Source organism: Rutidosis leptorrhynchoides, chromosome 1 (assembly GCF_046630445.1).
Source record: "Rutidosis leptorrhynchoides isolate AG116_Rl617_1_P2 chromosome 1, CSIRO_AGI_Rlap_v1, whole genome shotgun sequence".
In the NCBI taxonomy this organism is placed as follows: domain Eukaryota; kingdom Viridiplantae; phylum Streptophyta; class Magnoliopsida; order Asterales; family Asteraceae; genus Rutidosis; species Rutidosis leptorrhynchoides.
The window spans coordinates 651891666-651913184 of record NC_092333.1 but is presented as its reverse complement, the minus strand read 5'-3'; the positions used below and the strand labels follow the sequence as shown (position 1 = coordinate 651913184).

Sequence of the window (21519 nt, the reverse complement as noted above, 5' to 3'; positions counted from 1 at the left end):
GTCATAGAGCTGTGATCCCAACTGGGTATCTAATTTTGGTCATTGTTATATGTTTTGGGTCATTAGGTATCATGTTGTTTGTATTTCAAATGTATTAGCTAGCTGCTGTTTGTGATCCTAAATGGTGTCTTGATGTTCACCAAAGCATCCCGTTTGTTGTATCTTGGTTTTTTATATAAATGGAAATTATTGGTTTTCCAGAAAAACAATACTGTATTAGCTAGATATTAGTAAAAATCGTTGAAACTGTGCATTAAATTTTAAATCATAGAGACTCTAAACATGAAAATATTTAGATATTACTAGTAAAATTACAATATTGAAATTCTCAGTCGATTTCATCTTTAACCACAAAAACCACCATTACAACTTAGAAAATCTAGACAATTCAACGTCAGCCACAACAAAACTACCGTACATCATATTTTTCACAGTAAAAACGACTTAGATTTGATTTCAATCCAAGCCTGCCTAACATGACAGCTTCCTCCATGGAATGAAATAATGCCATATAGACACCCGGGTAACGTGTATCAACGAGTTCCGCAATCATCGAGTCACTTCGACAAAATACTTGAATGACGCCTTCAGAAAGTGTTTCTCTGTGTGTTACTACGTTTCTCAATAATCTAAGAAGATAAAACAACTCTCTAGGAGGGTAATCTCTTTGCGCTGCTGATTTTCTCCTTTCGGCGTTCATTTCGTCAACAAGTGGGGCTGGGAGTCCTTCAGCCCAATTTCTGAATCTATGATCTTGTTTATCCACATACGGGATCTCATAGCATTTATTTATTTGCCCCTTATAATGATACACTTTTTTGCCTTCCTGAAGTTCCGTATAATGAAGCTGTAATGTGTTGCTGAGCTCCACTAAAAAATCTAACTTTTGTCTAGGGCTCCAAAAGCAAATATAACTCTCTATCCACTGCATGGATGGTCTGCAACATAATATAAATATTTTACAAATCAATTAATAGAGGCAAAAATCAATTAATAACTGTTTACGTGGATAACCAAAGTCATAACAATAACTGTTTCACACCTGGGCAAATTGTTTTCTTCTAAGAGTATCTTGATTAGATTTTTAGCTTCTAGTGCACCAGGAAGTGTACCCATCTTACGTGGATAACCAAAGTCAAAACAATACTTCAATGACTTAGCTACATCATATATGTCATTATCTGGAAAAAAAATAAAAATATAAAAACAAAAATAAAATAAAATAAACAAAGTAAGACTTGATCAGTTTAATTAATTAATCGCAACTAATTATTAAGAATAATAAACAAATTTTTACATGCCTCGGGATTCTTGGGTGAAATCCGAGAGGTGCTGAAGTCCATGTAGTCTGGGTTCACCATCAATCAAGAAAATAGAATCGGGTGTAATGTTGTTGTGACAAAACCCCGCATTGTGAATAAACTTCACTGCATGAAAAACTCCCCTGTAATGACAATAATTAGATTTAAGAAGTGTCATTAATTTATTTCAAATAAATAAATCAATTACCTCATAAAACTTTGTAATTTCACCGGATCAGTTGCTATTCGATGGAAAAAATGTTTTGGTACAAACTCACGTAGAGTCATGTCACCCTTCTCATATGCAAATGCCCAATAGTGTTTTGCCAGGTGTTCCGCGCCATAAAAGGTCGATATATTTGGACATGGACTCAGCAACCAAGAGTTTTTATATCTTTCAAAGATATCTTGGTCGACAACTTCAACAGTTGCAGGCATATGGACAAACTCCCCATTTTTAGTCACTGGGCACAATCTAATTTTCTCATTTGTAGCCACCTGCCTTAAGTACATGTCAATGGACTCTTGTGACAGAGATGAACTTTTTAAATCTTTCCAGGAGTCAACCTTTTCAGGTCCATGGAGATCTGCAAATAAACACGTCAAAAATGTCATTTTACGTAATGGCAAAAAACACAATATACAATACTCGAATAAAATAATCATGAAACTAATTTAATAATACAAATAGACATTAAGATAAATAAATATATGTATTTTGTACCAGCAGAAGATGATGTAAAATATGTTGAATGACGAGGTAGGGTTAAAGATTGAGGAGGTGCTAATCTTGACGCCCTCTTTTGCACGTTATGACCTAAACTTCTGTTTTTTTTCTCAGTGCTCTTTTCATCAAAACTGCACACATATTAGTATAGTAATATCATATATTTATACATATACATATATACATATATTTATACATGATGTGATCATGATTTCACAATCTACAGTGAATTACCAGATTTATTAGGTATAAACCTAAATACTAACGCATTACATTACAGTTACATATTTAAATTAATCGACAAATTGACAAACAGTCAAAACAGAAATGAAAACTTGCAAGTAGCATATAACAGCTTACATATAAAGTTTGTTTTTCAGAAATGGAATATAACTAAAAGTCCCACCTTAAATTAATACCTAAATTAAAAGCCCAACATATGTGCTTAAGGGGTTTTCAAATCAAAAGAAAAAAAAAAAGAAAAAAAAAAGAAAAAAGTTTAAGGTATAAATCACAATTAAGCCAATCATGAGCCACTTTTTTTACATGAATTAGAATTAGATATAATATAATATAATTATAATTATATGGTGTTTATCCATTGAAAATATATATATCTTAGTTTCAATTTCCCTAAAGATGTATATTTTCTCATATAACACCATTGATTCATCTTATTAGGGGATTATACATATACATATACATATAAGCAAAAGGAATGTATACCTGGATAGGACGTCACGAACTGTTCGAGAATCGGATGAAACATGTTTAATCTGACTGTTGTTATTATTATTAACAGTAGCAACCAATGCATCAAGAGCCCTCCTTGAAAAATCAAACCCTTCATCTAAAAAGAAATTAAAAACATCCACAGCTATGCCCTGATCTTTTAATTCATTTCCATACCATTTCGCTTCACCATCTTCAAAATTTGAAGGTCTGTCGAGCAAGAGCAACATAGTTACATACAAGTGTGGCGTAGGGCTGTTCACCGAACTGAACTCAAAATTCGGTTTTCGGTTTGGTTTCGGTTTTGGTTTGGATATTTGAATTCGGTTTTTGGTTTTGATTTTTATAGTTGCAAAACCGAATACCCGAAATCCTAACCAATGAACACCCCTAGAACTGTGGTGTAATAGATAAAAGTAAGAAAATGAAACATTTAAGCATAAACCAAAGATTACATACATACCCTCCAATAAAGAAAACAATCCTTTTGGGGTTATTTGGATAACGGTCAAGTTTATCCGAGACAGAATTCAGCCGTGCTATGAAGTCTAACTGACCACCACCTAATGCTCTTAAACCTGAGAAAGAGACAAGGTGAAACTGAATAGCATAATTAACATACCCTACAAAGATAATACTACAACAACAACAACAACAACAACAACAACAACAACAACAACAAAAACAAGAGTAGGAAGCTGACATCGAAGGTGAGTCCAGATTTCATCAAAATCGCTTGTAGGTTCAAGCATTGATGTCTTTTCGGAATTGCCCATTGCTTGTATGCCTATGGCATTTCTCAGATTAGACTGCAAGAAAACACTTCCAAGAATTAATGATATCTCAACAACACTAAAACATAGTTTGTTAACCTGAATGAAAAAAAAAAATAAAAAAAATAAATAAACAAATAATAAAAAATAAACACTAGAACACACAGAGATAAGGTAAGTCATTTAGTTGTTAATCTAAAGTAAACAAAAAAAAAAAAAAAAAAAAAAAAAAGACCTTTAGTTTAGCTCGGCAGTACGATCGAACACAATTAACTTGAAGATTGTAACGGCTACCTGGACGTAACATCCACTCAGAATTGTCTACACATATAAAAGTAATCTCCTAGAAAATTTGACCAAATTTAATTAGATAACCAAATAGATAGCTAGTTAGATAGCATAAACAAAGAAAAGAGAAACAAAAAATCAATCTGCAATGAAAAAAATTGAGTTAGAATGAACACAAAAAATTTAGGAAAAATAAAAATTAAGATGAAAAATATACGTTTTCTTCTTTCAAACCAGATGGACTCTTTGGGTCTTTCCAAGGGTTTTTAAGTCCATGTAGATCTGAAATGAAACACGTCAAGCGGTCACAAATGTCATTTCAAATACACAATGTACAATAATCACGCTAATAAAATAATAATTTAATAATACGAATACGGATAGATATATACATGTGTATATATATTGTACCTGGTGCGCCGGCGAGACAACGCCGTTGAATGAGAGAAGACGACCTACAAGTTACTGATAAACGGAATGAGTTTAGGGCTTGACGAACAGCCAACATTGCCATATTTTGCAGATTTTGACCTAATTTTGAATAATTGGGGGAGAAGCGTCTGATTTTCTAGTAGTGGTCTTTCTGAGAATGACCCTTGTAGTTTTATTTTCGATTTTCTTTTTGCTACATTAGTCCCTCTATTATATACAATTTGCATCATTTGCTTTCTTATTTGGATTTCAAAGTCATTTATTTATCCTACTTTGACAATCCGCATCCCTCAGTCTAACTTCTGTTAAATAAGTTTGTTAAATCATAACATGTGCCTTGCACGTGAGAGTAAATTCGTCTTTTTACTCTCTTTTTTCATTAAACACATGCGTAAAAATTTTTATAATTATATGTTTTTAAATTATATATTTTTATGATATAATTTTGATATTTTGAAATACACCATGTAAGTAAGTTCATCTCCTACATCAAATTCATTAGTTGAATTGTTCACATCTTAAATGTATAGTCATGTAGTAGACAAATTAACATATTGATAAATTCCCCAAATCCCAAAATGAAACTTTATTGTTGAATTCATCAAAGACGGCATATAAGCTCGTTGTGCTCTTAGAATCCGATTCATCCATTCAATTTACACCAACTTAAGTTCTCTTGTAAATACTCTGTCATAGCAATATAACATACCTGTTGACTTTTCAAAATAGAATTGCAATACCCTTATTAATGTATATCATTGTTCTCTATAACTATAACTATAGCTTTGTATTGTCTTTTTATCATTATTTTTTTACAAAACAGTTATTGTGTGGGTTTGGCTCTATTTTTGAGTCAACAGGAAACGTCAATTTATTCGCGTCTTGACTGGCGTTTAAAGCCTAAATTAAATTCCGTACAGGATTTAAAACCCATGAAAATTTGATTCTACCATTTTCATGGCGTCTCAATTTTATTTTAATTTTATTTATTGGCCGGATGTCCACTCGGAAGCAATCTCTTTATTCGTCGAATAGAGAGAGATATGATTTTCGCTACTTGAGAGTGTTTCACTCTGAGTGGAGAAATGACTTGTTTCTATTCTCAGAGGGGAAGGATTATCTACATCTCACCTCCCTCATACACCACTCGTGTGGTATTGGGTTTTGTTGTTTTTCTTGTTGTGGTTATTGTGTGGGTCATTACGTCAAGGTTGGATGGCTCGAGAGGATGTAATTAGAAAGACTATTGTGTACTTGTATGTAATTTCATATGATATAAGCCTACAACGAATCAGGTACTTTGTGAGTTCTACTAACATCAAATATTCTGTTAGTTCTGATACTACTGCCTGGCATTTTAATGTTTTTGTGCCTCTCATTATTGTTATTAGTATGAATTAGGTATTGATATGTATTTCGTAGGCAATAATTAGCACATGCTGGTTGGATGCTTGGGAATCTTCAAAGGAAACTTGTAACGACCCGTCAAAATCGCTATTGACGCGGCACGTTAATCATTGATTCCACAGTGAGGTTTTGACCTCTATATGATACGTTTTGATAAAATATTGCATTCATTAAAATAAGTAACTTTCTAAACATAGAAAGTTATAAACATGTGGGCAAGTGCTTAGGTATAAGCAAAACCCCGAAATACATAAGTCTTTAATTTACAGGTTGACATCACAGTCCAATTATTTATTACACAACGCAGTTTTATTTTGAATGCAATAAACTTTGTACAAAGCATGAGAGACTCCATGCAGGCAACAAGCACATCACAGCGGAAGCATTCTAAGAACCTGAGAATAAAACATGCTAAAAAGTCAACACGAATGTTGGTGAGTTATAGGTTTAATTGCTCGAGTCATAAACATATATAAAGATAGACCACAAGATTTCATCAAAAGTTAATAGATTCTACGTAACAGAGCACCCTGGCAACTAAACTTAACGCTATAGTGATAATTACCCCATTCGTTTTAATACACGCAAACCAACGTGTCTTAAACTCAAATAACATACGTCCGTTAAAAGGCTAGCGCTCTAGCTCGGACGGGGATGTCAAGCCCTATGGATCCATATGCAATTATTCGCGCCCACCAGTCCATATCCTATGTACTGGCAGCTACTAGTTACCAAAGCTAAGGGATTTTCGGTTTAACTCAGTGTAGAATTTAGTATGTACTTGTGTCTTATCGCGTTTAAAATAAATTGCATGTATTCTCAGCCCAAAAATATTTAAAGTATTTAAAAAGGGAGACTATAACTCACAGTTCAATATTGTGATTCAATATTGTAGGGAAATAGCGTAGACGTAATGATGGTAGACGACTGTATGGTTGGCCTTGGATTCTAGAACAATACCCCGAACAATACCCAATATTACCTTAGCTTGAAACGGTTTGAAACCCGAATTAAAATACCCTCGTAAATACCTTATTATTATTAAACTTAAATTATAATATTAAAATTATAAATATCTTATCGTTTACAGAAGGAAGAAAAGAAATTGGGGTGAGTAACTCGTCGAACAAACTGGCGTATTTATAATACTTTTTCATTTACTGTAGCTCATGCGATCGCATGAGTTTTCAGTGTTTTTGCCATGCGATCGCATGGCGTTTTGTTTCTAGTTCGTCGACATCAAATAGTGCTACTGTAGCAATTCACTGTAGCAAAGTCAATTTACTGTAGCAATTCACTGTAGCAAAGTCAATTTTACTGTAGCACTGTAGCAAAGTACGATTTCACTGTAGCAAATAGTGTTTTACTGTAGGAAAGTCGTTTTTACTTGTACATATACATATATACATACATATAATTGTTCATGAATCGTCGAGAGTAGTCAAAGGTGATTGTATATATGAACAGTTCTAAAATTTTGAGACTCAATCTAACAGACTTTGTTTAACGTGCCAAAATAATAAATCGTATAGAGAATTGGTTTAAATTAGTCGAAATTTTTCGGGTCATCACAGTACCTCCCCGTTAAAGAAAATTTCGTCCCGAAATTTTTGAGTAGTACCTGTTTCATGAGCGATATCAGTGAACAAATGTGGATACTTTTGCTTCATTTGATCTTCACGTTCCCAAGTAAACTCGGGTCCTCGTCTTGCGTTCCAACGAACTCTAACTATCGATATTTTGCTTTGTTTTAATTGTTTGACCTCACGGTCCATGATTTCAACAGGTTCTTCGACAAAATGGAGTTTATCATTAATTCGTATTTCGTCAAGAGGAATTACGACATCATCTTCAGCTAAACATTTCTTCAAATTTGACACGTGAAATGTGTCATGAACACTACTAAGTTCTTGCGGTAGCTTTAATCGATAAGCAACTGCTCCAATTCTTTCGGTGATTTCAAAGGGTCCTACGTACCTAGGACTTAGCTTTCCTCGTTTACCGAATCGTACAACGCCTTTCCAGGGTGACACTTTCAACATGACTTTGTCGCCCACTTGAAATTCTAGCGGTTTTCTTCTTACATCAGCATAACTCTTTTGGCGACTCATGGCCGTTTTCAATCGCTGTTGTATTTGAATGATCTTTTCGGTGGTTTCGTGAATAATTTCTGGTCCAGTAAGTTGTCTTTCTCCTACTTCACTCCAACAGATAGGAGATCTGCACTTTCTACCGTAAAGTGCTTCAAATGGTGCTGCGTTGATGCTCGTATGATAGCTGTTATTGTATGAAAATTCTGCCAACGGTAAGTGTCGATCCCAACTGGTTCCAAAGTCAATCACGCATGCCCGTAACATGTCTTTCAATGTTTGTATTGTTCTTTCACTTTGACCATCTGTCTGTGGGTGATAAGCGGTGCTCATATCTAATCGAGTTCCCAATGCTTTTTGTAATGATTGCCAAAAACGTGATGTGAATCGGGTGTCACGATCAGATATGATGGAGATAGGTACACCATGCCTGGAAACTACTTCCTTCAAATATAGGCGTGCTAATTTCTCCATACTGTCTGTCTCCTTTATTGGTAGGAAGTGAGCTGATTTAGTTAGACGATCAACTATCACCCAAATAGTATCATGACTACTTGCAGTCCTTGGCAATTTCGTAATGAAATCCATGGTTATTCTTTCCCATTTCCACTGCGGAATTTCTGGTTGTTGTAGTAATCCTGACGGCTTTTGGTGCTCAGCTTTGACCTTTGCACACGTCAAACATTTGCTTACATAAGTAGCAATTTCTGTTTTCATATTAGGCCACCAATAAAAATTCTTGAGATAGTGGTACATTTTCTCATTTCCTGGGTGAATTGAGTACCTCGTTTTGTGTGCTTCATCCAGTACTAGTTGCCTTAGGTTACCATGTTTTGGTACCCATATCCTACCAGCAAAATACAGGGTTCCATCGGCTTTTACTTCAAGTTGTTTTTCTAACCCTTTGCTCATTTCGCCTTTTTCGTTTTCTTCTTTTAAAGCTTCTAACTGTGCTGCTTGAATTTGCTTTGTGAGATCAGTACGAATTGTAATATTCAAAGCTCGAACCCTAAGAGGTTTTACTCTTTCTTTTCGACTTAAGGCATCAGCTACAACATTAGCCTTTCCGGGGTGGTAACGGATTTCACAATCGTAATCGTTTAACAACTCTACCCAGCGACGTTGCCTCATATTGAGTTGTTTTTGATCAAAAATATGCTGAAGACTCTTATGGTCAGTGTACACTGTACACTTGGTGCCATATAGATAGTGTCTCCATATTTTGAGTGCAAAAACTACTGCTCCAAGTTCTAAATCATGCGTCGTATAGTTCTTTTCATGAATTTTTAGTTGTCGTGAGGCATATGCGATGACTTTTGTGCGTTGCATTAATACACATCCTAAACCTTGGCGTGAAGCATCACAATAGATCACGAAATCATCATTTCCTTCCGGTAATGACAAAATGGGTGCAGACGTTAACTTCTTCTTTAATAACTGGAATGAGGATTCCTGTTCTGTGGACCAATCATACTTCTTTCCCTTTTGAGTCAATGCAGTTAAGGGTTTGGCGATTCTAGAGAAATCTTGAATGAATCTTCGGTAGTAACCAGCAAGACCTAAGAATTGGCGAATTTGTGTTGGAGTCTTCGGGATTTCCCATTTACTAATGGCTTCGATCTTGGCGGGGTCAACTTTAATTCCATGTTTACTGACAACATGGCCCAAAAATTGTACTTCTTGTAACCAGAAATCACACTTCGAAAATTTTGCGTACAATTCTTCTTTCTTGAGTATCTCTAGTACCAGTCTTAAGTGTTGCTCATGTTCTTCCTTGTTCTTTGAGTAAATCAATATGTCGTCGATAAAAACAATAACAAATTTGTCTAAATACGGTCTACAGATGCGATTCATTAGATCCATGAATACTGCTGGAGCATTAGTTAATCCAAAAGGCATGACTAGGAACTCATAGTGACCGTAACGGGTTCTGAACGCGGTTTTAGGAATATCTTCTTCCTTCACTCTCAGTTGATGATATCCGGAGCGTAGATCAATCTTAGAATAAACACTTGATCCTTGCAATTGATCAAACAAATCATCAATCCTCGGTAATGGGTACCGATTCTTGATCGTTAATTTGTTTAATTCTCGGTAATCTATGCACATTCTCATAGATCCATCCTTCTTCTTGACGAACAGAATAGGAGCACCCCAAGGTGAAAAACTAGGACGAATAAATCCACGGTCTGATAATTCTTGCAACTGGTCTTGTAATTCTTGCATTTCTGAAGGTGCAAGTCTATATGGAGATCGGGCTACAGGTGCAGCTCCTGGTATGAGATCAATCTGGAATTCTACACATCTATGTGGAGGTAGCCCCGGTAATTCTTCTGGAAATACTCCGGGATATTCTCTTACAACCGGCATGTCATTAATGCTTCTTTCTTCAGTATCGATCTTCTTTATGTGTGCCAGAATAGCATAACAACCTTTTCTTATAAGTTTCTGGGCCTTCATACAGCTGATAAAGTTCAGCTTTGAGTTGCTCTTCTCCCCATAAATCATTAATGACGTTTCATCCTTACGAGGGATGCGGATTGCTTTCTCAGCGCAAACAACTTCCGCTCTTGTTTTGGACATCCAGTCCATGCCAACGATTACGTCAAAACTTCCTAATTCTACGGGTATCAAATCGATTTTGAAGGTTTCACCAGCGAGATTCATTTCGCAACCATGGCAAATTTTATCGGCTTTTATCAGTTTACCATTAGCTAATTCAATAGTATATTTATCGTCTAGAGGTAATGATGCACATTTTAGTTTAAAACTAAAGTATTTACACATATAACTTCTATCAGCACCCGTATCAAACATAATAGAAGCTAGTTGATTATTAACAGTAAACGTACCCGTGACAAGATTAGGATCCTCACGTGCTTTACTGGCACTAACATTAAATGCCCTCCCACGTGCGGGTTCTTTGTTCTTCTCCTTATCAGGGCATTGATTTATAAAGTGACCAGACTTCCCGCATCCAAAACATTTCTTGACATCGGTCAGTTTTGTCTTTACTTCAGAAACGGTGGCATAACAATCTTTCGCCACATGTCCTTTCTTGTTGCACTTATCACAGACCACTTGACAATAACCTGCATGATGTGTGTAACATCTTTTGCAGAATGGATGGGGTCCCTTATAGTTTGGACTTGCAGTTGCCCCATCTTGTTTACCTTTAAAAGTTTCTTGTTTCTTCAGGTGAGTACTTTTGCCCTTATAGTCTTCCCATTTCCTCTTTCCTTCAGTTGTCTTGACTTCGGTAATTGGTGCCTTAATCGAACTCTCTGTGATCTGGTCCATGAGTTGGTGTGCCATTGTCATGGCTTCCTGCATCGTATTCGGTTTGGACTATGTAACATTTCCTTTGATATTGATCGATAAACCGTCAATATACATTTCTATCTTTCGTTTCTCATTTGGCACCAATTCGGGACACAACAAGGCTAGTTCCATGAAATGCTTTTCATAGTTATTGAGATTCGCGCCGATAACCTTCAGATTACGTAACTCAGATTCCATTTTTCTGATCTCGTTTCGAGGACAGTACTCCTCGATTAGCATCTTTTTCAGTTCTTCCCAAGAGATATCATATGCCGTATCTATTCCTTCTGCTTTAGCATAATTGTTCCACCAAGTAAGTGCACCATCTTGCAACGTGCACGAAGCATACTTTGACTTGTCTCCGTTCGCACAATTACTGATTTTGAAAACGGACTCCATCTTTTCAAACCATCGGGTTAGACCGACTGGTCCCTCAGTTCCACTAAACGTCTGTGGTTTGCATCCTTGAAAAGTTTTGTATGAGCATCCGTTTCGTGAATTTGTGTTTACGGCTGCTGCTTTAGCTGCTGCTTCGGCTGTTGCTTTTGCTGCTTCGGTTGCAGCAATTCTTTCATTCACACGTTTCTCGACTAGTTGCTCAAACTCAGCATCCGACATTTGAGACATGTTTCTTCAATAAACACAACAGATATAATTTAATCATATAGAATATTATAGGTAAAATGAGTTGTCAATAGTTAATCGTAGCATATTAATAATATGAACCGATTATTATAAAAGCCTTTTCTTCTTATTAGCATTTTATAATTATTTCTAGGGTATTACCTACCCGTTAAGTTCATACATAATAGCTAGTACAAAGAATTAACTACTAAAATTCCAATAATATTCCACTATGAAAAATTATAGCGAGTTACTACATTATTATGTAATAATAATAGTAAGAAGTAGTAATAATACAAATAATCATTCCATGCATTTATTATTAATAAACCAAAATAATACAATACCATACAATACTGATATTTTACATATGCTTATTTTACATAACAAGATAGAGTAGCACACATAAGTAATAAAATAGCGCATGGAAGATTTATGGTTGCGAGGTCGTTCATTCAGAACTATCAGAAACTTCTTCCCATTTGGTTCTCTCTGCCAATTGTTTGTGTGCACATGGTCCGACAGACATTCTGGCAGTGTATTTTATTTTTAGTTGGGGTTTTGAGGTACCCGTTACCTCAGTGGGTTTAATACAATAAGGGTGGTTACGGATCGAATGGTCCTGTTCTTTTTTAATAATTAAGGACATTTTATTATTGTGGTTGTTTTTATTATCTATAGCAAGTTGGAATTTCTCCTTAGTGATCTCTTTTATTTCATTAGCGAAATCCTCCTCCTTACTGATTTCGTCTGATGACGAACTGTCTGAGTCATGTGTAGGAGAATATGATGACGAACTGCAAGAATATGTACCGGTGGTCATGAACCGAAATCTGCCAGGCGTAATCGGCACAACCCGCCCGTCGGCGGTATATCTGGACCAATGTCCATATTTGTTTAGAAATGGACGATCCTCGTTTACTCCAGGGATCATGGGTCCATGCCAACGATACTGTGGCTCTGGAAAACTAAAGCTGGGTGGAGCTGGAACCTCCTCTGAGTTTACCGGGAGTTGAGATTGCCCGGCTAACACAATTTCTTCTTTAATAGGTATTGGAACGCCCTTTTTAGTTGTGGATAGAATAGATTCAGTGTCCGATTCCGAGTCGTACAAAATGATAGGATTAGAAGAAGTCATCTATCACATAATTGAAACAACAATTACGTTAGCATATAAATATATCACATATAATGTTTTTGACCAAATGATAAGTAAAAATCAGTAAAAACAGATATGGTCATAGTCCAGACTCACTAATGCATCCTAACAATTACCAGTTAAACACACTAATGTAATTTCTGGTTCCCTATGACCTCAAGCTCGGATACCAACTGTAACGACCCGTCAAAATCGCTTTTGACGCGGCAGGTTAATCATTGATTCCACAGTGAGGTTTTGACCTCTATATGATACGTTTTGATAAAATATTGCATTCATTAAAATAAGTAACTTTCTAAACATAGAAAGTTATAAACATGTGGGCAAGTGCTTAGGTATAAGCAAAACCCCGAAATACATAAGTCTTTAATTTACAGGTTGACATCACAGTCCAATTATTTATTACACAACGCAGTTTTATTTTGAATGCAATAAACTTTGTACAAAGCATGAGAGACTCCATGCAGGCAACAAGCACATCACAGCGGAAGCATTCTAAGAACCTGAGAATAAAACATGCTAAAAAGTCAACACGAATGTTGGTGAGTTATAGGTTTAATTGCTCGAGTCATAAACATATATAAAGATAGACCACAAGATTTCATCAAAAGTTAATAGATTCTACGTAACAGAGCACCCTGGCAACTAAACTTAACGCTATAGTGATAATTACCCCATTCGTTTTAATACACGCAAACCAACGTGTCTTAAACTCAAATAACATACGTCCGTTAAAAGGCTAGCGCTCTAGCTCGGACGGGGATGTCAAGCCCTATGGATCCATATACAATTATTCGCGCCCACCAGTCCATATCCTATGTACTGGCAGCTACTAGTTACCAAAGCTAAGGGATTTTCGGTTTAACTCAGTGTAGAATTTAGTATGTACTTGTGTCTTATCGCGTTTAAAATAAATTGCATGTATTCTCAGCCCAAAAATATTTAAAGTATTTAAAAAGGAAGATTATAACTCACAGTTCAATATTGTGATTCAATATTGTAGGGAAATAGCGTAGACGTAATGATGGTAGACGACTGTATGGTTGGCCTTGGATTCTAGAACAATACCCCGAACAATACCCAATATTGCTTTAGCTTGAAACGGTTTGAAACCCGAATTAAAATACCCTCGTAAATACCTTATTATTATTAAACTTAAATTATAATATTAAAATTATAAATATCTTATCGTTTACAGAAGGAAGAAAAGAAATTGGGGTGAGTAACTCGTCGAACAAACTGGCGTATTTATAATACCTTTTCATTTACTGTAGCTCATGCGATCGCATGAGTTTTCAGTGTTTTTGCCATGCGATCGCATGGCGTTTTGTTTCTAGTTCGTCGACATCAAATAGTGCTACTGTAGCAATTCACTGTAGCAAAGCCAATTTACTGTAGCAATTCACTGTAGCAAAGTCAATTTTACTGTAGCACTGTAGCAAAGTACGATTTCACTGTAGCAAATAGTGTTTTACTGTAGGAAAGTCGTTTTTACTTGTACATATACATATATACATACATATAATTGTTCATGAATCGTCGAGAGTAGTCAAAGGTAATTGTATATATGAACAGTTCTAAAATTTTGAGACTCAATCTAACAGACTTTGTTTAACGTGCCAAAATAATAAATCTTATAGAGAATTGGTTTAAATTAGTCGAAATTTTCCGGGTCATCACAAAACTCAAGTTTAATCTACACCTGCTATATTTTGGGGGCTTGGCTTTATAAAAAATAAAAACAGTTAACACATATTACTAACCTACCAAAATACCATCTATTTTAGTGCATTTTAGTGCTTTTACATAGATTTGGTTGACAGACCGGTTGGGTTGACAACGAACTTTGACTTTTTATTCATTGAAAAAGTGTGGTCATCTTTTTGTTGTCATTGTAATTCAGGGGTTGTGGGACTCTTCTAATGTCTAGAAGTTGCTCTGCTTGAAATGGGTATTATTGTGTTCTTGTTCGATTAGTAAAGTCTGTCTAGGTTATAAGCAATTAGCAGGTTGGATGGGTTCAACAATGGGGTAAAATGGTAGGTCAGATTAGGTTGACCTAACAACTAAATTATTGCAAAACTAATTAAAATTTCAGGTATTGATTGATGTCATTATATATGCATCTCATTTAATAAGCCATTAACATACAATTAAATCAAAGGTATGTTGGTATAAAGTGCACATTTAACTAAAATACTAATCTAGTTTTATAATACACCCGGTACCATGTATCGCGCTCAGGGGGTTTGAGAACCCGAGGTTTTACCTTATATGAGGGAGTCAATGTACTTGTTCATGGAGGGATTTCCTCACTTACAAAAAAAAAAAAAAAAACACACACACACACACACAAAAATAAAAAATAAAAAAACAATCAAACAAAAAAACAAGGTTTTTAAACATGTTAGATATAACCATTTTGAAATGATTTGTTTAGTGAACTCTTCTACGTGAAATATCCTTGCCAAACATGTCTTGGTAATGCAATTGAAAAATAAAATATAAGTATCAAATAGGACCAAAAATACCAACACAAATTGTTTATTTCGTTCATCTAGCTTACTACATTAGTAACCAAAATACATTTGTGTTTCAACAACATTTCGGATTACTTTGCACCTCATACTCTTACTCCCCACCTTCCAATCTATATACACAAGACAACAACAACAAAGACCAAAACTCTAGACACAATAAAAAATGATAATAAACAAAATATTCATATGCACAATGATTATAAATAAATAGCGGGTCCGATAATCTTCGGATTCTACAAACAAAATTGCCTGAACCCCTATGTAAAGATGACCGACTGATCATCTGGGACCAGATAGTTCATCAGGACGAAGATTGTATGTTGAATCTGCAATAATCCAATCACTATTTGGATTATGTGTGTTACTGAATTCTTGCCTAAACATCTCTTCTTTTTGCCATTCCTCCCATCGTTCCGCCAAACCATCACCTTCCAACATTCTCACAACGTCCGACATTTTCGGCCGCTCCAACGGAGTTCCTTGCGTGCACAATAGCGCCACCTGGATCAATTGTTCGACCTCCTCGTCTATATAATTACCTTTCAAATCAGCATCCACTAGTGTCTCCAACTTCTTCTCCCTCAATAGCCCTTTCACCTGTAACGGTTCAAAAATCAGAATCATTGCAAATAAGAGAAGACTAAGGTGATGTTTGTTATACTTCTTAGTGTTGCAAATAAGATTAAATTAGTTTGCAAACATAAAACAAACAGTCTTCACTATTCAAGTCTTCACTATTCAGTATACATACCTTTAGACAACATCTTTTCTATAGCTTTTTTGTTCTCATTCATTCAAAATCAATCAAATACAAATAAATAATAATATTAATATTATATAAGTGAACCTATTACGGAATCTAATTAGTTAAATGAAATTAAAATTAATCTAAGATTAGCCACATGGTCCACAATTCTTCAGACAAAAACATTTTATTAAATAAATAGCACATAGATAAGATTGAGAAACACAAAAGGAAAATGGAAGATGCTCACCCAATCAAGCAACATGACATCATCATCATTTGCAAGACGAGCAAGATCGAATGCCCTTTGACCAGTTATGAGCTCGAGAAGCATCACACCATACCCAAAAACATCAGTTTTCTCAGAAGATTTTCCCGTTGATAAGTACTCAGGGGCTATGTGTCCAATTGTACCACGAACAGCTGTCGTAACATGAGTATCTTTATAGTCCATTAACTTAGCCAACCCAAAATCTCCAACAACTGCTTCAAATTCTTCGTCTAATAATATATTTGCAGCTTTCACATCACGATGAATGATCTTCGGGTCACAATGATCATGCAAATAAGCAAGACCTCTTGCAGACCCCAATGCAATTCGCTTTCTTATTGGCCAATCAAGTGGCTCCTGTGTATCAGGTCTCTCTACAATAATTTCGTTTATGACAGATCGTTAGATGATAAATGCTGACTTTTTGGTCAAAGTTGAATCAAAAAGCACAAAACATTATGTGTCAAATGTTAATAAAAACCAAAAAGCACAAAACTTTTCTTGTCAATTGTTAATAAAAACCAAAAAGCACAAAACTTTCTTGCAAATGTTGATACACAACTTTTTTGTCAAATGTTAATAAAAACCAAAATGCACAAAACTTGTCAAATGTTAATAAAAACCAAAAAGCACAAAGCTTTTCTTGTCAAATGTTAATAAAAACCAAAAAGCACAAACTTTTCTTGTCAAATGTTAATATAAACCAAAAAGCACAAAAGTTTTCTTGTCAAATGTCAATAGAAAACAAAAATCACAACTTTTATTGCCAAATGTTAATAAAAACCAAAAACACAAAACTTTTCTTGTCAAATGTTAATAAAAACCATAAAGCACAAAACTTTTCTTATCAAATGTCAATAGAAAACAAAAGTCACTAAATATTTTTTTGTCAAATGTTGATAAAAAACCAAAAAAGCACAAAACTTAATGTATCAAATGTCGACAAAAACCAAATAAGCGCAATTTTTTTTATGTCAAACGTTCATAAAAACCAAAAAGCACAAAATTTTTCTTGTCAAATGTTGATAAATACCAAAAAAGCACAAAACTTTACTTGTCAAATGTTTATAAAAACCAAAAAGCACAAAAAAAATTTGTCAAACAACCATAAAAAAACAAAAAGCACTTTTTTTGTCAAATGTAAACAACCAAAAACAACCACTTAAGTCATATTGTACCTCTTAAGCACGAGGCGACACTCCCATTAGCCATATACGGATAAACAAGCAACCGCTCGGTGGGTGTCATGCAAAACCCTCGTAACCGAAGTAGATTTCGATGAACAGCCATACTGATCATTTCGACTTCGGTCTGAAACTGCAATTCGCCACCTTGAGTTCGTTCCTCTTTTAGCCTTTTTACAGCTACCAAAGTTCCATCCGCTAATCGCCCTTTGTAAACTTTACCAAATCCACCTCGCCCAAGAATATGTCTATTACTGAAATTGTCGGTTGCAACTTGAAGTTCACGAAGTGAAAACCTCTTCAATTGCCCTAAATGAACTTCGGGATCTTCTTCAGCTGCATATAAATAAATGCACAGATAAGTATTTATCTAAAATTTTAAAAAATGTTGGAAAAATGAAGGTAATTAATGTATGTGAGTGACATTGTACTAACCAGGTACATCAAAGAAATGATCTTGTGGTTTTCTGCGTCGCCACCAAGCAAGTGCAATTGCGGGACCCGCAAACAATAGGGCGGCACCGGCAGCAACTCCTCCAGCAATTGCCCCGGTTGCACTGTTCCCGACTAGAGTAACATTTCACGGGTACTTGTGAAGTTAGAACATAACATTTCATTTCAAAGTTGAAAAACAAAAAATTACACTTGTAAACCGGTAACATAAACAAAGCAATGACCCTAGTTTGATACTTAGATCACTCTTAACAAAATAATTACCAAATACCACCTTATTTCTGGTTATTTTAATTACATTTTAGTATTTTAGTATTTAGCATTTTTTTATACTACCATATATAAATTCGCAAGATACACTAAAAGACTAAATAAAACAGTCAACATGTAAAAAAGGGAAAATTTAGCAATAAAATCAATTTAGCAACAAAGATAAAATTTCACATGAAGTGGTGTGACTCTTCAAAAAGATAATCAGAAGGCCTATTTGAAAACCAAAAAGAAAAAAAAAAAGATGGAAGAAAAATTATTATTTCTCAAAACAATCTTGCGAAATTAAGAGTTATGTTGTTACAATAACTTTTGTATGTTGTTTTGTTAAATGAAACTAAAAAGATATGCTACATTACCTTACCCTTACATATTAGAGTAAAAAACCAAATCACGGCTACATAGATTATGAAAGTTACCTTACATAAACGAAAGACGTGTTTATGGGAAAAAATAACTAAAATAGAATTACCAGAAGAAGATTGAGAACTCGGTGGTGTTGGAGCTTGAGGAATTACTGGAGGAGGTTTCAAGTTGATATTACCAGCAAAACTGGAAAACAAAAATTAACCTTAATATAAGGTTTTGTTGTTTGAAAGATGGCTTTCAACATACCTGATAGGTGTGAAAAGAGAAAAGGAACCGTTAACCGGGACATCTCCACTTAGATTGTTGTTTGAAAGATCACTATAATACACATTGAAAATTACAATTTAGTGTTTCAATAATGGTTTATGCATAAAATCAAGAAAAAAGGAACATGCTTTTGTACTTACAGAACTTGCAGTGAAGTTATAGTAGTCAACGAAATCGGAATAGTTCCCGTCAATGTGTTGTTGTTGAGACGCCTGTCCTTGCAAAAACATCAAATGCATGATAATTGATTTGAATACTGATTAAATAGTTAAGCAAATAATAAATAAATTTCATAAACGTAAATACGAGAATACGTACAGGAAACGAAGCTTCGAGAGCTTGCCCAACGTATCAGGAATTCCACCATCTAATCGGTTGAGATAAAGATCCAAACTCACTAAGTTTGTTAGGTTCCCAAGCTCACTAGGAATTTTTCCAGTAATGTTATTACTGTAAAGTTCCCTGTAAAAAAAAAAAGAAAAAAAAAAAAGACATCGTTACAAAAACACCATGTTAGTAGTAATACAAAAATGAAGGGAAAAAAAGCAGAAAAAAAGGTTCGTTTCACACGTCGATGTGTATCATTTTATACCAAGCGGTCCAATCATATATTCATGTTTTTCTAACTTTGCATTTAATAAAAGGTTCGTTTCACACGTCGATGTGTGTATTGTAATTAGAAGCTTTTAAGGTATAAAGTAAAATCATTTTCCGCAGCAACGTGCGGGCTCTAATGGCTCGTTATCTCATAATTCAGGACTTGAACTAGTTTCATACTATTTGTAACAAAATATCCTATTTGGTCATTTTATCTAGTAAATCTTCAAATGATCAAAACACGTAGCATCTTGTCATGTTTAGTATATATTATATATTATATATATACTTTTCCAACCAAATTGCGTTTTATGATATCACATATCACTCATGTATAGCTGAGCATTTTTTTATAATAATATTTATTAATTATTAATAGATTATTATGCACATATGATACTTACAAAAGGAAAAAACAGTCGGGAAGTATATAAAAATGTGCACATGTATATGAAAATAAAATTCCCAAATATGGTAATAGCATGAGAAAGACCATTATTAGCTACTAAATTGAAGTAAAAAAGTAGCATTCTATTCATGATAACGATAAATGAAGTATTTGTGATAATCATACATGCTAAACGAGACTTACAAATACTGTAAATTAGGAAGTTGACCAAGCTGCAGAACCAGTTGACCTGACAAGTTTGCGTTTCCGAGATCACTGCGTACATCAAACACCAAAACAAAATTCTTTTATTTATGATCACAACAACAAACGAAAATGATAACTTGTTACAAACGAGACGCTTACACTCGTGTAACGCTATTCTCACTATTGCATGTAACATGAAACCAAGTACATGGATTTACAAGAGTCGCATCCCAACTTTGAAGAACATTATTCGGGTCACCTAATTGAGTCTTTAAAGCATTCAATGCATCGCCTGTTTTACACACCAAATTAATGATCATTAACTCATCTAAACCATCAAAATTTGCTAGTTTCACTTGCAATTTGCAAAATAAGATAAGTAACTCAATCTAATTCTTCATAACTAGATGTCAATTAAGGAACAATTCTAACTATATACTCATTATTAGGTCCACTACCTATTATTAGAGCTGCAACTACTAAATTTGGGGCAAATTGCCAAATGCTTTATTTACTAAATTTGAATAAGTAACAATATAATGAATTAAAGTCAACAGATTCATTAAACTTAAATTAAAAGTCATTAAAATGTAACTTCAAAGCTAAGATAGCAATTCACAGGCAAAAAAAGCAGATACCTTCACCATTCCCATAGACTTTTGACAAGTTGTTTAATATCAATATGAACCAAACAAGAACTGGAGCTGAAATGAAAGAAACTTTCCGATCCATTTCAATAAACCGGATACGGGTCGGGTGAAACTATAAACCTAGATTTCTCATTAATTAATAACTCAGATCAAGAAATTTCAAATACCCAGAACCCTAATCAAAACAACCTTAAGCTTAAGCTAACAAATTAAAAAGCTCATACAAGTAAAACCCTTGCTATATCATTAACAAATTTACCAAAAACAGCAGTTGAAGAAAGGTTGAAAATGATAAAATTTAATGAAAATAATTAGTGGGTATTGTTGTAATTGAAAAAAATATTGAAACTTTGGGTGGAATTGGAGTTAGGATGGATTTTGTGTTAATTTAGTCAAAGGTTCTGTTTTTTCTGTGATCTCTCTTCAAAGACAACTGGTTAAGAATAGAGAGAGAAGAGACATCAAGTTATTTATCTCTCAACGATTCATTAATAAAAAATTTTTATACTCTCTCCGTCCTATATTAATCGTTAATTGTTCTAAATCAAAACACAATCTAAAGAAACATCATAAAAATAGTGACTTTGTCATAAAAATAGTGTTTACTTTCCAATTTTATATTTTTCTTGCTTCTTTAATAATATTTATATACATATACATTAATAATATAATAGAACTTAATCTTATTATTATTTTCTATTTATAGAGAAACTTAATCTTGTTA

The 21519-nt window shown here is 34.4% G+C and overlaps 2 protein-coding genes across 2 annotated transcripts; both read right to left on the bottom strand.

Annotated features, from left to right (window-relative positions):
* Positions 1 to 409: 409 nt before the first annotated feature.
* On the bottom strand, positions 410 to 4351 carry LOC139849899 (uncharacterized). The gene is made up of 11 exons (XM_071839515.1): positions 4233 to 4351; positions 4039 to 4103; positions 3769 to 3876; positions 3464 to 3569; positions 3224 to 3338; positions 2755 to 2970; positions 2026 to 2159; positions 1510 to 1888; positions 1302 to 1444; positions 1043 to 1181; positions 410 to 938 (listed from the first exon to the last, which is right to left on the bottom strand). The coding sequence occupies exons 1-11, from the start codon at positions 4333 to 4335 to the stop codon at positions 410 to 412; spliced, it is 2037 nt and encodes a 678-aa protein (XP_071695616.1). The 5' UTR covers positions 4336 to 4351.
* Positions 4352 to 15519: 11168 nt separating this feature from the next.
* Positions 15520 to 21269, bottom strand: LOC139887870 (BRASSINOSTEROID INSENSITIVE 1-associated receptor kinase 1-like). The gene is made up of 11 exons (XM_071870936.1): positions 20784 to 21269; positions 20305 to 20437; positions 20143 to 20214; positions 19272 to 19415; positions 19094 to 19165; positions 18933 to 19004; positions 18790 to 18869; positions 18030 to 18161; positions 17589 to 17930; positions 16390 to 16784; positions 15520 to 15991 (listed from the first exon to the last, which is right to left on the bottom strand). The coding sequence occupies exons 1-11, from the start codon at positions 20875 to 20877 to the stop codon at positions 15674 to 15676; spliced, it is 1854 nt and encodes a 617-aa protein (XP_071727037.1). The 5' UTR covers positions 20878 to 21269; the 3' UTR covers positions 15520 to 15673.
* Between the last annotated feature and the right edge of the window lie 250 nt (positions 21270 to 21519).

Bases quoted from the DNA above. Each gene is read 5' to 3' on its own strand.
- LOC139887870 (XM_071870936.1), bottom strand. From the start codon at position 20,877: ATGGATCGGAAAGTTTCTTTCATTTCAGCTCCAGTTCTTGTTTGGTTC. The intron at 20,438-20,783 runs GTATCTGCTTTT...TGTGTAAAACAG, and splicing joins AGTCTATGGGAATGGTGAAG to GCGATGCATTGAATGCTTTA. The intron at 16,785-17,588 runs GTACAATATGAC...AAATTATTGTAG, and splicing joins TGTCGCCTCGTGCTTAAGAG to AGAGACCTGATACACAGGAG.
- LOC139849899 (XM_071839515.1), bottom strand. From the start codon at position 4,335: ATGGCAATGTTGGCTGTTCGTCAAGCCCTAAACTCATTCCGTTTATCA. The intron at 3,877-4,038 runs GTATATTTTTCA...CAAATTTTCTAG, and splicing joins CTGGTTTGAAAGAAGAAAAC to GAGATTACTTTTATATGTGT. The intron at 1,889-2,025 runs GTACAAAATACA...GTTTATTTGCAG, and splicing joins TTTTACATCATCTTCTGCTG to ATCTCCATGGACCTGAAAAG.